Below are 17,949 nucleotides of genomic sequence, written 5' to 3' on the forward strand. Positions count from 1 at the left end.
AAAAAAAAAAAAAAGGTGTTGATGTAATCAAGAAGTTCTTAGCCTGTATAACAGAAAAGACAGCGACTTGAGATTAACACAAGTGGCATTTTGCCATAGTTTCCTACCATCCCTGGTTTTCACCTAGCAAACCAGCTGAACAGTAGCAGCTTCTTGTTAAAAAAAAAATATAAATAAATATAAGGAAAGACAAAACAACTCGTTTCCTTTGGCATCATTGCAAATGATCTACACTAACTCAAGAAAACCCAAGAAAACTGACCACTGACTATACCTTAAAAAGCAGTAAGTATAAAGACTAAGCAAATGCATTTAGTATTGCACTGATATGAGTTCAAAGTATTTACTGTCTGTGCCCCGGAGTATTTTAAGTTTGGAAACATCAGACAGAGCAGTACGGGGAACATCCCTGAACTAGCTAGGTCTCTACACCCCTGTTTTCTGGTTCTGTTCCCCTAACACTATGCTCCAGATATTTAACAGATACACTGATGTTCCCGATTTCCTCTAGTATGTTTTATAAAACAGACTGTCTATGAAGCGTGAAACTATTTCAACTTGTACTTCATGGCTACAGAAAAACCCCAGACAGACATATATTTCCCCACCCCGCTAATCCACAGTTTAGGAGAAAACAGAGTCATGGAAAAGATGACTTATACAGTACTCCATTATCCACAACCCCCACACTCTCTAGTCTGAGGATTTCTCTGAACTTCCTTGTCAGATATACTCTCAAAAGTTAGCATCATATTCAAAAAGACATTACAGCTCTCTTTAAATAGATGTACTAGTGTTTGAAGTTGCAAAACTAATAATTTTCAAGCTTTTGCACTCAGGAGGAAATGTCATTTTAATACGAATAAGACGACTGACTGTATGTACAAGCCAAGATAAGATTTCAGTTCTTGTTTATCAGAAACATCAATCCAAAAGAAAGCTAAATTGAGAACACACTTCTACTTCTATGTGCATTTGAAGTATGTACAGTGAAAACACCAACACAGCCTCCATGTGTCAACTAGAGAAAAATGCAAGCAAGGATGAATTTTAAAGTACCTGGTAAACAATCCTTAAATCGAAGCCCAAAATAAAGCTAGAAAACCGCTGCAAAAAACAGCTGATTGCATCATATCAAGTACTCGAAGAAAAAAAATTTTTAATTCTCAGTACACTAGAGTATCAGCTTTTTCCTCCTTCAAACCCAGTGAAATCATATTATCCAGAATGTACTGAAGAACATTTTACATCTATTTAAGACAAAAAAAAAGGAAAGAAAACCAGCTCCATCTTTTTGTGCTATATCGAGGCATACTCTTTATAAGATTGTGTTGTGTAGAAAACATGATAGATGAAAATCATTACTGATAATTCAAAATATATTTTTTAAAAGGGGAGCCTAGACTACTGTAAATGGCACACATAATACCCACAGATGACGGAACATAATTTAGTGAGGATATTCAGCTGTATGATGTAAGGGAGAGGATAATCAGGTTTCCCAATTAATAAGCTAGAAAGAAACCGGTTCTGAATAGGTCACCATTTGGAACTTTGGGTAAGTCTTGAAAATCTTTCAGGAAAAAAGTTACAAGAACAATCGAGTATTTCAATGGTGCTCTCTTCAGCGACCCTACCTAATATGTCTATTAAGTACAAGCATGCAAATATAGGTCAATCCACAGGCACATAGGATCCATGTTAAAAACAGTAAGATAGCTGTGATGAGTGGCACCAACAATTCTGATGATTAACACTCAAAAATGTTGCTTTCTGAATTACTAAATCAAAATCCTGAAGCAAGTTCCTGCTAGTCTTCGTCACACTGCTAAACACTAAAGTAGGCATGTTTTTCCCCCATTATCTTAGCTGAGCTCAAAGAATTTTTACAATATTTAGTAAGAAAAAAAATTAAAGTATTTCCCCTTTTTAAATTTACACAGATGTTTAATTAGCTTTATTTACAGAGCGTTTTTTTTCAGTCTCCAATAGTGCCTAGACAGCATCATCAGGCAAGAGTGCCAGTTTTAAAAGAGAATCTATATAGAATCCTAAAAATAACAGATGGTGATGCTCCTCCAGAAGGGGCAAGCTGGACTACTGAAGCAGCTCTCTCTACATGGCTCAGTTACTCAGGAGTAATTCTGTTGCAGTCTCTACATCCCATGATTTTGAAGACAAGGCCACTATTACTGCATTCTGCAATGAAAAGACAAAAGCAATGATTTTTTTCAGTGTGTGAACCTGCAGCTCTGAGAAGTGGCAAGAAAATTCACAGATTGATCAGAACATTAGTTTACCATTTGCTCAATTTTAACTAAGAAGTTATAGAAAAATTGTTTGCAAAAAGGCAGGGGTAGCTCACAAGATTTACTAATAACATAGTATTTTAAAACTCTGATCCTTAAAAATAATTAGCAAAACAGAATGATTAGACCTACAAAAGGTCACGGATGTAGCAAGTCTTACTTTAGTATACTACTGACTCCTTGTATTTATATACATATACTTGCCCTGCCCCTACTGAAAAATATTGAGGTTATATATACTTACCCTATCAAAGCCCATAGCACAAAGGTTTTCTATTTTTTTGGTGTATTCTGGACTAGAAACTGGTGCTCCAGCATACACATGTGCCCAAAGTCGAGCTGTCTGTTTAAACATTTCTGGATTTTGTTTGTACTACACAAAAGAGAGAAGGGGGAGAAGGAGAAAGTTAAATCAACTCAGCAATCCAACCAAAAAGCAAGATGATGTGGCAGATTGCAATCCATCACTCTTTATACAGTATCTTCAACAGTGTTTCACACTGATCATGCTGCTATTTTTGAAATGAAATTTGGACGTAAGGATTACACATAGAGTAGACCTATGCAAGCGTTTGCCTTAATGCATTTGCCTTTAAGTTAAATCACACACAATAGGTATTTTATGTGTACAATCAGGTACTGCTCTCAATTGCACTGATCAAAAGAAAATTAGCTATGTTTACCACAGCTACTGAAAATTTACATTCAGCATGGCAGAGCACAAATTACCCCTCTGTTAACATCTCCTGAATGTACATAACTGCATACTATTCTAATGTTTTTCTTAATCGCTTGAAAATATGCCCGGTTTTATACACTTCAAGTAGGTCTACAGTTTCTCACTCAGGGCTGACATTTTACTACCAGGCTTCCTCCTGAGAATAAGGATATTGATAGTGTACATGACAAAAGAAGAGCTGAAAAACGGGTGAGCAGGTGCAAAAAGCTAAGAAGCTTCAACTCTTTCCATGCAAGCTATTATTTGCCAGAAAAAAAAAAGACACACGGTACATAAATATTATTTTGCACCAATCCCATCACTAACAAGTAACAGAACAGACCTTATCACAGAGAATTTTCAGCCTGCACCAAGAACTCAAAAGCCAAGAAAGCAGGTCACCTGCCATAAACTGTACTTAAGAAAAGCAAGATGAGTTTCCCATTTTAGCAATTTTCATACATAGTATCAAGCTTTTTTCTATTTTTTTTTTAAAAGACTCTTTCCCTTAATCATTACACTTTTGAAAAACGTAGGTATTGTCATCTCTAGATATATAATAAATTTTAGCACTAAATAATAAGACAAGATATCGGGAAATCTATTATTCAAATATTTAGGTATACTTAAGGACAGAAACAGGGCTGATTATCAAAGCTTTTTATTAATACATGAAAACAACTATTAAGTCTATAAAGCACTGACAAAGTGAAAACAGTACTTTTTACCGTTGTACATTTCATTTTCTCTCTCCTACACATACAACTACACTGCACAGTGTGCTTTGTACACCTCCCACTAATTCTGCTCCAAATGAAGTAATTTGTACATTTACTACCTGTTTATTAATGGCATTAAAACAAACATGGGAGACAATTTATTGTTGGAAATAACTCTGTGTGTTCTAAATACAGCAGTCTGTAATAAATTTCTTTGGTTGTAATGACTAGAAAAGAGGAAGGAGTAAGTTAAGCATCAGTAGCATCCTGACACACTATATTCTACTCTTAAGAGATCTTCCCCCAGTTTTAGTTGTTTATTTTTTAAATATTTTTGAGAACACTGCTAAGCATAAAAAGCAACCAGCTGAAGTGCAAGAATTAGTCATAACTGCATTTTATTCAGAACTAGGTGTCAGTGTTCTATAATTAAAACTCCTTTACTTAGGTACCCGTAAATATCTAGCTTCTCACTGAATTGAGAAAAGCCTAAAGGCACCTTTTACTGATGTCTCTCTGTTAGGAATCTGAGATAGTTAAAATTGCTGTACTTTAAAAAAACCCAGCAACTAACTGAAGTAGTTTTGACACCAGACAGCTGGTGTCTGAAAATGCTGCCGTTATTCAAACAGGAACTCTCCCTGGGATTCAGCCCAAGAGCTTGTAGGACACTGCCATTTACCTGGACAGCTTAGTAGTCTAACACATAGCTTAGTAAACTAACATAATGAAAAATAAGTATGGAGGATAAACAAATTCACAAGGAATTTTTTTTTTGGGTGGTGGTAGTGTTAGAACAAATCTAAACTAAGAAGGATGCCACCACCAAATAAAACACATATGAAGGAACTGGGTGCTTTCATGCAGGTATTTGCAGGGAACAGGAGAAACTGAATTCTCCCCACATCAGCCATGCCACAGTCCCACTGGTCACATACCCTCATGAAGTTCTTTGCCTGAGAAAAAACTCTTTCCAGCTCAAGCGCTCCTAGAGACTGTTATGATTCCCCCACAGAATTCTACCATCAGGGCTAGAAAGGGAAACGCTATTCTTGTTCTTTGTAAAAAGGGAAAAAGTGGTTTTGTTTAATAGCATGTGACAGCAAGTGCATGCATCTGGCAAGAAAAACCAGTGCAGGGACATGCCTGGTGGCCTTGCTGGCCTTTGCAACAATGCTCCCTGCGCAGAGCAATTCAGTCTGACAGCACTGTTCAGGGACATTTGTTCAGAGCAGCCTTACAGTACTGCAGAATCCCACACGCAAGCCCTTCTGTACTTACTACTGACTATAGCAGTAACAAACAGCTCTCCTCCACCCAGTCCTGCAATGGGCTACCTCCGATTTCCGTGTTCCCCTCCAAATCCTAACAGGTTTGATAAACCGCTAACCTATCGTCCCACAGAGATTTTTAGAGGGAAGGAGTACACACTACCCTGAAGGGTCCTGACTTCCAGGATATATAGATGAAACGGATGCTGGAAGAACCTTATACTCGCTTTGTTCTGTTGCTACCAACAGCCTTACTAGCAGTCGATGGGGAAGCCAGGCCTTTACTCTCTCTCTCTCTCTCTCTCCCTCCCTGCACCCCTACCCCCCCTCAAGTACGAAGGAAAAGAACATGCCATACTTGGAATTTTGTTGAAAACTGTTGGACTATTAAGTTATGGAATGACTGTTCCTGTCTTTCATCAACACTTTAAACAGATCCATGTCAGTCCTGGTATGGCATAAGACTCAACTGACATTGTATTACTTTTTACAGGTTATTGCTACTGTCTGAAAAGTAACGATCCCTGTGATTATAGAATTCTACTGATACCAATTCAACCAGTGACTAAAACGGTTATCCCAAGTACTTACAAAGGTAAAATACACAGGATGCTTCATTCAGAGAACAGGCAAAAGTAATTCACGTAAAGCCATTATTCATAAAATTTTGACATTAAACAAATAGAGTGCTCAACAATATTCATATTAATCTGGAAGAGGAGTTACATCCCAAACCAAATCCAATGAACGCCACCAAATTAAAACACATTTTAAACTAATTTAAACAACATTGCTTTTCTTACGCTAGAAGACTTAGATTTTAAGAGGCAAGTTGTACTGGAATTCATTTTACTATGCTGTTATCTCCTGACACTTCTGACAAGCTAAATAAGGAACAAAACTAACAAAATAAACTTCCTGACACTGAAAAATAACTGCTGCTTCCTCTGGAATCCAAACAGTAAAGAGCACAAAACACTGTAGTAACTCACACTTAGTTGTAAAGGAAATTTCCAATGAATTCTTCAAAATCTTTATCTCCCCCAAGGTTTGGGACCTAATTTGAGTTAGCAAAGGTTACAGAAGTGTTACAAATTCACAGCCAACCGAGTATCTTACCTGGTTTGCCACTACTGCATCCTGTGGATCATCTGGTTCTGCAGCTGCCAACAACGCTTGCAGTGATAACAACACCGTCCTTAGAGTCATTGCTGCTGCCCTAAAACAAAAAAATTTCAAAATGACTTTACCAAATCCCAAGCCTGTACTCACCTTTGCTCCTGTACTAGTATCACAGAAGACACAAGAGTATGTGTACAGATTGTAAGTCTAAGAATAGTAACTTTAAACTGCTGCGGCTTATAGGTATTACAATACCACTCCATAGATATATTTAAATAGGGTTTTAAATGAGGACTTTCTTATTAACAATGCTTTTGGACAATACAGTCCTTGACCTACACATTTGACCATGCCCACTGAACAGAATTTTTTTCAGATGAAAAAAAATAATAAAAAGGCAATTCAAGTTGGTGTCATTCTTCCTTACTACCAGTAACAGCACCTTATGTAAGGTCTAGGTACTCAACTGGTAGCCCACGTGTGCTCCCTCTGCTGGCATTCTTCATAGCAAAATAGCATATACAGAAATAGCGACCTGTGTTTTAAATACTTGTAACAGATAAATAATTTTATATACTAGATATCTTCTGCATTGATCAGTTTTAATACGATTTTTTTTTTTTCAACAAAATTCAACCATTTACATAGTGAATTACTACTATAATAAAAGGGTTTGGCTATTACAGAATGTGCAGTTGAAAATATTATCTCAGCTTCCTCTCATTTCAACCTGACATGACTGTCAGAAGCAGGAAAACATCCTGTAGTCATGATGATGCTGTAAAGTCACTCTTTTGCCCCTGTGAAAGAACCCTGTTGAAGGTAGCGTAGTTCTAGAGTTGGAACTTCTAAAGTTCCAAGATCTCATAATTTATCTTGATTTCAGAAGTATACCTAGAGCAAAAGACTTCAATAATATAGTAAAAGTAGAGGTATGAAATTGTTATACACTGTAAATCTGGAAAGCTGTAACATTTTAAATACACAGATTAATTAGATTTTGACCACGAGTACTCTCTCTGATCTACCATTTCAGCAGGCACACACTGGAAACCAAATAAAGACCCCAGTGAATCTGTGAAAGTTCAGTATTTCAGTGGATTTGAAGGAGTTCAGTAGCTCTTAATTGCTGTGGGGAAGGCACAGACAGATGTTCAAGCCAAAACACAGAACTGCTTACTCTGCTTAAGTACTAGTAGAAAGGTAAGTGGGTAAATGTGACATCTTAGGTTTGAGCAAAATGGTTATGGCACATGAAATGTCAGAGGAAAGTTGTGAAATGTAGGCATCCAGTTTCTTACAGACAAACCATTCAAGTTTCAGTCAACAGAAAATGGTTTCTTCTTTTCAGAAGACTGAAAGTAAACACAGGGAGTCTGTTAGAGTAGGTGTGGAACAGTTTGACCAGAACATCCAGATACAAAGGAAACAAGTTTGCAAGTCTATTCCCAGTTTCACATTTCAGAAATATATGTATTTTCCAGTAATTTATGTATTTTCTAGTACCAAGGCATTGTATTGAGATACTCCAGTACAGTATGCAGATGAACAAAGAATAGATGCTTGTAAAACGGAGGTACATCTGTGACACGTCAATATTATATTCCTAGACGATTACATTTACAGCTTTCCTGCTATGCCACTAACTATTCAAATATGGCATTTCTTCCCTAATTGTTTCTAATTCTAGAAGATTTTTTCCTAGAAACTTTTTTTTTAGCTTGATAATCATCACTGAGTTTTAACAGTGCAGTGTTCTACATCAAAACGCAAGTGAGAAACATCCCAAGTGACAGAGATTTTAATTAGCACATATTGTCTCATTCCAACTGCTACATCAGCTTCAAGTCCCTCAAGCTGAACTTTGGAGGCTTAAATCTTCAAAAAACCCTCATGCTTTTAGATCTGAATTCTACATATAATTCTCCTTTTCCAAACCTACTACTTAATAACTAAACTCCACCCTTGCACACCACCCCACCACACCTCCCAAATTTCAGATTCTCTTCCAGTTAAATTTAAGTATTTCAGGTTCCAAGCCAAAGAATGTTTCTTTAAATCACAAAGCTGGGGATTAACTACTAAGATCATATTTAATCAGATGAAGAACACCTAGTCACTGAAACATACCCTCAGTTGTGTGATGACAGCCTGGTTAACACAGTAAACTAAAGAGTAATAAACATCTTGTTTTTCCACACCTAAATCACACACACAAAAACTTCAGTGAAATAACATAGCAATATTTTTGCTTTACATGTACCTATGCTATTTTACTCTCGTAATTTCTGTTCTTTGCAATCCTTATTGGTTTATACAGTCTTGAAATTAATCTATTTAATGTATGCATTGATGACAGTTCACAGTGGTCTCTGCTAATACCAAATGAGTGTAATGCAACATGTTTACTATTTTGGCATTCAGGTGTCACAGAATGCTAAGTCTTTCAGGCATTACTATGCTCAAATGGATTTAACCCTTTTTATTTTTATGCAGTGAATTTGAGGAACTACCACATCAACAATACACACTATAAAAGCTCAAGTATTTTTTCCCAGTTAAGGAATTCTATTATGCTAGTTAGTGGAGTTTTAAAGATAGACTTAACACGAAATATCTATCAGCTATAACTAATACCACAATAACCTTCAAAAAATGCAAGCTGTTCTGCACCTTCTTTTACAGAAATCCTTCTACTTTAGAAACATCTGAAAACACTGCCATTATTTAAAGTAGAGAAGACGACAGGAAAGGGGTTGTGGCCCCTTGCATTGCTTTTACATGCAATTTACTTCCATTTATGCTGTATCTTCTAGGAGTGGAAAAGATACCTTGGGGAGCAGAGGGCATTACTAAGGACCAAATTTGCCATGGATGTCTAGAACACAAGTTCTGTGCTGGCTCTAGCTGGCTCTGGCTTTCCAAGCTGCTAGGCCCTTTCAGCCCTGTTCATCTGTTATGTTTGTAGATTTTTATATATAGCATACTGAGACGTGAACTTCTGTTCTGACATTCCAATTTCAAAATGAGTAGTATAAATAAATACCTCATCCATTTGGATATGCAGATGGCTATATGCTCAGAAAACTCAAAACTCCAAAATAATAAGGTTATAGACAAGCCAAGTTTAGTTACATACGTAGAAAGGTTTAAAAATGTAGTTTACAACTTATTTTCAAGTCCCATGTCTCAAAGTGGCTTTCACATCTCACGCATAAAAAGACAAAGTCTTCACTGGACAGAAATATTTAAAGAAGTAAGCCCTCAAATCATAAAAGAAAACCTGTTACAGCTTCACCTGCTGTCAGTATTGACAAAAGGAAATTAAAGTTTGTGATTAATGGTAAAAAAATCTGACATATTTCATACAACTATTGTATACTCATATAATATTTTCTACCTTTAGGACACCAATTAGTTTTCCACATCAAAGAAAGTAAGAAAGGCTTGTTATTTTCTAAGTAGCTTAGTCTTAAGTTTTCAGACATAAATGAAAATTCCCAGAAGAAACTGGAGGGACAGCTAAAAATAGATTCTCATTTCCCAAGTACCTTAAAAAGCTCTTCTTCCTTCCCATTACCTTATTTTGGGAGAATAAAGTGAATGGAGATGACTGCCCAGAACTACGTGTATAGACACTAGTAAGACAAGACATGTTCCTCATCAGCAAAAAGCAAAACCAATTCTCATCACCAGTTTTGGAGGAGAATCTGGGCTGATAGTGACACAAAACTAAAAACCCAACACATACCCCCAGACAACGTCCTCACAAGCTGAGAAGAATGTGCTGGGGGGGGGGGGGGGGGCGGCGGGAGTGGAAGAGTTGTATTCTCCTTAAAATGAACTTCCAGTGGAAAAATACATGCCTTTAACATTTTCTAGTGCTCCTCAAGGGTTTATTTTTTCTAGAATAGAATCCTGAAAAAAATAGATTTCCAGCTCTTCTCACATTTGAAGTTTATTTCTAGGTGTGGATTTATGTGCAACATCTCATGGAGTTCAACCAATCCCCTTTGGTAACCCAAGCTAGCTGCATGCTTGGGGTTTAGGTTTTTTCTCTCCTCCTTGCCAAAGGCAAGGTTTGGTTTCACTCCTGTCAGACTTCTGTCTAATCTGTTTTTAACTGGAGCCTCACAAGATTTTTTCTGAAAATCTATTTTAGTTGTTTCGCCATGCTGGATATTCTGCATACTAAAATGGCTTTCCAAACTTTCACTGCAGGTTGTATTTGCTTAGACCATCATTCTTTTTACTTCACTTTGGATTTTTCCCATGGTTCCCATCTTCCTTGGAATACAACAGTCAAAGTGAAGACACTACTCCAGTGGAAGCCTGACCAATCATAAATAAAAAGCAGACAGCTTGTATCATGAGTTTTGCAGGTAAAACTTTCTACATCCCAACACCCTATTTGCCTTGCATATGACAGCACAGGCCCCCGTTTTCTCCTAAGGTTTACAATAACCCTTGACTCCCACCCCCATTTCAAAATGCTGCCGCCTAGCCGCTATGCAGGCTTGCAAGTTTGACACCTACAAAATGCGAGGAAAGACCAGTAACATCTACCAGTGAGCTGCGGAGAGCTCACTACAGGGAAGCACTGTCCCTCTGAGAACTTCAAACTAGGAGCCTCCACCCAGAGATCCTATCCAAAACCAAGGCTTTCTATAGGCATTACATTTGTTAAACAGCAAGGGAAACCTGGACTGAACCAGAACAAAGAAAGCTGATAGATGTTTTATTCGCCTACACTTTTTTTTTTTTTTTTTAAGGTAATATCCTGGGGCATTTACATTAAAAAAAGAGCACCCCTAGTTTGGGTTAATATAGTGATAATCTTAAGAAGCACAGCAAGCCAGCTGTACCCAGCATGCCTGAGGTAAGAAATCTCTTACCTTTCAACGAGCTGAAAGAGTCCTAAAGAAGATTATGAAACACTGCCAATTTTTCTTCTTCATATTTAAAGGCTAAGTGATTTTCCATTTAGCATGTTTTTACTTATGTTCTGTACATGTCTATCTGGAAACAACCTTGCCGGTTACTCGGAGAGGTAACCCAGCAGAACAGCAGGAACAGCTGCAGCCAGCACATTGGTGCTCCACTCTGTCAACAAACATGGCTACTGAGAACAGTTTATTATTTAAATACAGTCTGCAATATTTATTCTATTTGTAAAATAACTAAGCTTGTTAATCCAAGAGAAAAGCTCTGGGAACTTGTACCAAAGGTTTATGGAATCTGGAAGAAGGGAGGAAAAGAATAAAGCCTTTGAGTGGAAGCCTGTTGTATAGTTACTATTTACAGGAGAAATACAAGAATGGGCACCCGTTAGGGAAAGAAAAATAATAATAGAATAGCTTTGACATAGTGCTGGGGTGGGGAAGACAGCCTACTCACTGAAGAGTTCCCCCAAACAATACTAATATTCTCTGCATTTTTCTCAAAGCTTTAAGGAAGTTCAGGCTCAAACACCCTGAACAAAAACCAGCAGGTTCAGATACCCAAGAAAATTTTATTACAACAAGCTGGCTGTTGCTTATTATATATCTATTTTTTATATATATATATATATATATAATATATATCTATTAAAAATAATAATCTCTGCATCTCAACTAAAGCTGAAGCATGAATCCTCCAGTACAGCCAGTATGAAAAAGATATTCTTATTAATTTTTATTTTGACTGTGTCACAGTTTAAACCACAGCCTGCAACTAAATACCAAACGGTTGCATGCTCACTCCCCTTGCTCTCCACCCCCTGCCCCAGTGGGGAGAAGAATCAGAAAAAGGTAAAACCTGTGGGTTAAGTAAGAACAGCTTGAAGTAAAGTAAGAAAGAATGAAAAAGGAGACAACAAAAAGAGACACAAATAAAACCCAAGAAAAACAAGTGATGCACAGTACAGTTGCTCACCACCCACTGACCGATGGGTGCCAGTCCCCAAGCAGCGATCAGCAGCCCCTGGCCAACTCCCCCCACTTTATACACCAAGCAAGACATTCTATGGTATGGAATATCCCTTTGGCTAGTTCGGGTCAGCTGTCGCAGCTCTGCTCCCTCCTGGCTTCTTGTGCATCTCCTCAGCGGCAGAGCATGGGAAACTGAAAAGGCCTTGTCTTAAGAGTAAGCACTGCTCAGCAACAACTAAACCATCAGTGTGTTATCAACATTATTCTCACACTAAATCCAAAACACAGCACTGTACCAGCTACTAGGAAGAAAATGAACTCTATCTCAGCCAAAACCAGGACAGACTGTCAAAACCACAAGAGCCAAGACTTTTTTGTAGCCATACACACAGACAAAACACAATCACTTCGTGATCACTGCTCAAGGGATTTATGCAGAACTGCTTTCAAGTAATTTAGTTCTCAGGTTTCAATGAACATCACTAGATATATTTTATATCCAAGTATAAAATTTTGAGACAGAATACTAACCTGGAAGATAAATATAGGCTACGGTAAATGAAACCACATAACAAAAGTCATACCAGATCAGCATAAACAGTACTCCTACAAAATCATACTCCTATTTTAATTCAACCAGCCAACAGTAGCTGTTTTGCAAACAAACCGGCGTAACAGGTATTTACAAATCTAAACGTGATGAAAATCCACAGCTGCAAAGAGTTTCAGCATCAAGCATATAGCGTGGGGAGAAAGAATACCATTAGACTTATAAAAAAAAAGAATCATTTAAAGGCATTACTTTGCAAACTGATAAAACCTCCTGCCAATATGCAGAACAATACCTTAAATACGCTCATTAAAATAGAAAATCATTATCATAGCATGGGTGAGTAGGAAAGGGACTTTTTTGTAAACTGTACAAACACATTAAAATCTTTGTATTTGTATTCACCATATAAATGTGTACTTTATCAGTTTATTAACTCTTTAAGAAATCCCACTAAGTCCCACAGGCCCAAATTCTGTCCCTCAACTCCCACTGACCCCACTGAAAGACATAGATATGCATAGGAATTTGAGAATTACATTTGAACACAGCAACAAGAGCAGCATTATTCAGTTAAGAGCATTACAAGTCAATGAAGCGGCACTTCAGAAACAGAGCTTGTTACTAAAAGATTTGACAAGAGAGACTGTGAAGCTAAATACATTTTCTAAGAACACAGCCATTAGAATATTTCAGAATCGCATTTGCCCCATTTACCTTTCAATACCTGGTGAAATCCATCAAATATTAAATTATCCAGGTTGAGGGGGTGTTGCTTGGGTTCTTTGTTTGCTTTCTAATGAAGCTATCATTTTATTCAAACCACTGTCCAACCTACATATGCAGAAAACTTACACGGTCATGTGGGCATTTCTCAGTGTAAACAGCATATATGGAATAACAATAAACAAACTGTTTAAATAATATTAACCATTCATGTGGCTCAGGAAGTTTTAGGAAGCTACTCATAAAAAAATTCTTATCACAATACTGAAATTCTTCAAACAAGAAAGGATGGAGGTAGCCACAACAGTTTTCTCCAAAGGACCTGAAGCTTTCCAAGCACTTCAACAATGTCAAGTGATTTTCATTTACCATCCTACAATTGAAAAAAACAAAACTTACCAAGAACACCACTAGAAAATGAAGGGATCACTACATTAATAATCATTTGAAAACAGGATTATATTGTATAGGAAGCCTCCCACCACCAGCAACAAATTCTGTGAAATTCTTTTCTTAGAGTTTCCAAATGAAGACAGTGTTTCAAAGGAAATGTTTAACAGTATATAAGTGGCATAATATTCATGCTCCCTGTGCCAGCTGGTTTAAATACACAGAAGGCAAGATCTTGTTCCAATACTCTTATTTTACATACAAATCTTGGTGAGAAAAGGTATTAACTTTTTTTTTTTTGTCAGGCAGAACCAAGACACAGAATTAAGTTATCTGTACAAGATCTAAATTTCAAAGACTACAAGAACACAAGTCAAATGTCCTCTCCTGTTCTTCCTTTCCAAATCTCAATTGTTTAAAAATAATTGAGTTTAGAGTACAATCTCCCAGGAAACCGAACTTGCACAGTTAAAGAGTCATTAATCTCCAGCAGAACTGTAGGGTAGTATGAATAACTAGGTGCAGGTACAAAAGTGCACTGGCTTTACTGATAAAAATCACACCACGTACCATGGCATGTATATTGAAAATTCTACTACCTGAAAGAACATCAAGTGCTCCAAGACTATAAGACAAAACATTCAGTTCCAGAAAAAGGCAACAGCTTACGATTATTATGAAATTGTTTTAGTAATTTACACTATCCTGTGCCACATGATTTGCATAATCTTCTCACTCTGTAGAACATCAATACACTGGATGAGTCACCTTGCAAGACCTCAGCTCAAGCTTTCTGCCCTAGAGTTTCTCTTTCAAACCCAACTGATGTCTGCTTGGCCAATAGCAGTCTTGATGAAGTTGTTGAATTTACAAGCATTTGCAGCTTGTACAGATTAGATAGTGATATTATCTGGTGGGGAATTACAGTCCTATTCTTTTGGGGGAGACATGGAAGAAAATAACAAAGATTAATTCCATTCATGTTAGATACCATGTCTATCATTATAATTGGTGCATAGGACCTTCAAACCACGTGAAGTCAATCCTTGGAAAAACAAATGAACAATGACTTCAGCTGTTACAGTTTGGACATTTACAGGTCTATTCCACAGATTTTGGCTATTAAAACTTTTTCAGTAACAAGTAATCAAAAGACAGCAACTGACCAGCAACTAAAAGTCAAAAGATTTACAGAGGTGCAAATGATCAGTATTATCAGTGACAACCATGAGACAGAATCAGTACAGCCAGTCTCTTCTTCTCCCTTTTCTATTGCTGACCTGTTACCTTTTATACTCCCAGACTCACTTCACACATTGTTTTAGCTCTCTCAGAACTAATTTTATTTGGAAGCAGAAGGCAAGAATGATAATGAAGATAAGCACTTGGGGTTTTTTCTGCTTACACCTCTGGAAGCTGAAAGGACAAAATTCAGAAGGCAGTAAGTAGCATTTGTTAATGGAAAAGAACTACATAAACAACAATAAAAAAATAACTCCTACAAAAACACCCAGAACAACAACAATGAAGTGTTTACCCAAACCCTAGTGTAAACATTTTTGGAAAAGCTCTCTATGCATATAATATCTACTCAGTACTTTCCAAAAATCACCACGCAATCGTTTCATTTGCATCTTTTCAACTCAAAATACTACAGTGAAGTATTGTAAGCTTTAAGAACATCTCAAAAAACAAACACAAAGCGAAAAAGCAACATAAGCTGTTGCTTCCTATCCAGGACACTGGAGTATTTGATTTTGCACATTTAAATCCATATGGAATCTTACCATTGATCTTTCAGAATATCCAAACAAATGGCCCCAGTGACTGAGCTAATATTAGGATGCCATATTTTGGTGATAAACCGCACCTACAAAACAAGACAATTTTAAAAACCAAAAATGGTTATTAAATGCAGTATATTAAGTAAACATTTAAAATACACTATTCCTAATAATGTTATAAATAAATGCTAATTTAGGACATAGCAAGCTAAAAACCAGAAATAAGGCATATGATACCACTTATTTCAGGAGGCTTCAAGTTTGCAAGGCCATTTGTTAGACAGCACCTTACTTTACTCAAAAACATAATGGACATCAAATTCATCCCTAACTGCTTTTACATACACTGTCATATGTGTGTATATCCCTGCATCACACAAAGCTGTTTAGAAATATCCTCCAGTAGTATCAGTGTTTCAACATAAGCAGACTGTCAAATACAGACTTAAAAATGGACTTTCTAGCATTTACAAAGTGAGACAAGTCCCTAAACTCTTAACGTAGGCATGGGATCTCACCGTTCAGCTAAATTGCTGGTAGCTACAGAAGAATTACAAAAAATTTCCTTGGCGGATGCCACCACTTCTACAACAGTCTCATTACCCATACACAGAAACCTCTTCAAACAACTAAACCTTAATTAAGTTACAATTATTCTTCTTTGCTGTTGAAAGTATCAAGTCCTGGCATTCATTCATTGATCATGTGCACATTTTTTCAGTAAAATCAAGTGTATGCATGCTCATAAAGCATAATTAAAATCAGTTTCATTTTGGTTTTTTTTAAAGACAGAGTTAAAAGCAGCATTTTCTTTTAAGAGTCTCAAAACCCAAAGCTGTCCTCTGAAAGGAATATATACACACCTTTAGAAATTTCTCCTTCATTTTCTTCAAACACCTCATTTCAAGTTGCACTTTAACTGCCTTCTAGTGACTTTGACCTATCTCTGTTTCTCATTTCTACCTCCTCAACCCAAAACTCTTCACAAACATCTTACATGCAGCACAGAACTTTCAACTTTGCCCCTGATCTGCAAGCAATTCAGTGCAGAGAACACATTATTTGTCAGGCACTACAGCAAAAGACTGTACATCCAGGGCTATAATAAAATCAGTGCAATCATGGTGTATAAATTGGCAAGACCATAACAGTTTTGCTTTTCAGCACAGAAAATCAGAGATCACCACTCTGAAAAACATAAAAAGCCATGTAAATACTAGGTAATTTCTCATAGTGAATGACGGGTAACAATGGCTGTCAAAGCACATACTGAACGAGATAAAGAAATCCTTCGGATGAAAGGCAGGGCTAGACACAAAGCAAAAAGGCCTCCAATTCAAGACTCCAGACTCAGCAGTACTATGCTACAGTGCACTGAGCTTCTAACAGCTGTCTATAAACTTCAGAAACGGAAACCACCAAACCCTAAAGCAGCAACTAAACCATGGTCCACAGACCCATCTTTCAGCATCTACGAACTGTTTCAGTTCTCCTTATTTTAGCTCCCTCCAGAACACATGCAGATGAAAGAACTGAAACCAACGGACATTTCATTAGGACTTTCTTTCACTCTAGCCTCAAGCAAGTCATTCAAAGGACAAAAGCCAAGGAGCTACGAGCTACTGGCACTTCTCCCTTCCTCCTCTTCTCTAGTTTCTTCCCAGTATTACATACCAGGGTGAAAATAATCAGTATCTAGGACACATTCATAGTTCAAAGACATCTTTCAGGCAAACGGAAAACCAATCAAGAAGCAGCGTCAGACAACTCAGGAGTCTGCTGATTCATCAGAAGCCACTGAAGAGTGCACTAAATCAGGACATGGGAATATACAGTTGCCACTGCACGTGGCTGGAGAGAGCACTGTTCAGATTGATCCATTTAGAATAGAAGCAGAATCACAAGTTTTATACAAACCTTCAATGGAGTTGCAGTAAGACCATTATATTTCTCTATTGGTTCAAGTCACACAACTGTACACCTCACTATTTCATTATTAGTAGAAACTTGGTAGGTTACAGCCAAGACTACTAAATATAAGTTATGGAGCCCAAGAAATTAAAAGAATCAATATTTATTTACTACAGCATTTCTTCAACGATACTGAGGGGGAGGGAAGGCAGTTTTACTTCATGTAGAGACTATGGCTATTTGAAAACTGTATTTCTCTTGCCAAAAGAAATTACTTGAGGGTCAATAATAAGGCACAAGCTCCTCCCCAGAATTTGCCAGTTTGTACTTCTAGGAATAATCAGAGTGTACTTCTGATCGGACACAGCTATTCATTCTGCATTATTTCTACCTAAATAGGACAGCTCCAATGCCTTTCTAGAGAATAAAAGAAAAATGGAACACGGGTACTACAAAGAGGCTATACATGCAAGCAAATCAATAAGAATACTCAAAACCAACTTGTTAGCCAAATTATTCTACTCAAAAAAAGTGTTT

General features: G+C 37.1%; 1 protein-coding gene across 4 annotated transcripts in view; it reads right to left on the reverse strand.

The window, feature by feature from the left end:
* Positions 1–835: 835 nt before the first annotated feature.
* The window catches only part of UBE2K (ubiquitin conjugating enzyme E2 K), a 43,033-nt gene continuing 25,919 nt past the window's right edge, over positions 836–17,949 (reverse strand). For all 4 annotated transcript variants that reach the window (XM_005243197.4, XM_027794988.2, XM_055797770.1 and 1 more), the window contains 4 exons: positions 15,505–15,587; positions 6,137–6,236; positions 2,554–2,682; positions 836–2,199 (listed from right to left, as the gene is read on the reverse strand). In XM_005243197.4, coding sequence (XP_005243254.1) covers positions 2,125–2,199; positions 2,554–2,682; positions 6,137–6,236; positions 15,505–15,587 — 387 coding nt within the window. In that variant the 3' untranslated portion in view covers positions 836–2,124. The remainder of the gene's footprint in view (positions 2,200–2,553; positions 2,683–6,136; positions 6,237–15,504; positions 15,588–17,949) is intronic.

This window comes from Falco peregrinus, chromosome 2, assembly GCF_023634155.1.
Source record: "Falco peregrinus isolate bFalPer1 chromosome 2, bFalPer1.pri, whole genome shotgun sequence".
NCBI lineage: Eukaryota > Metazoa > Chordata > Aves > Falconiformes > Falconidae > Falco > Falco peregrinus.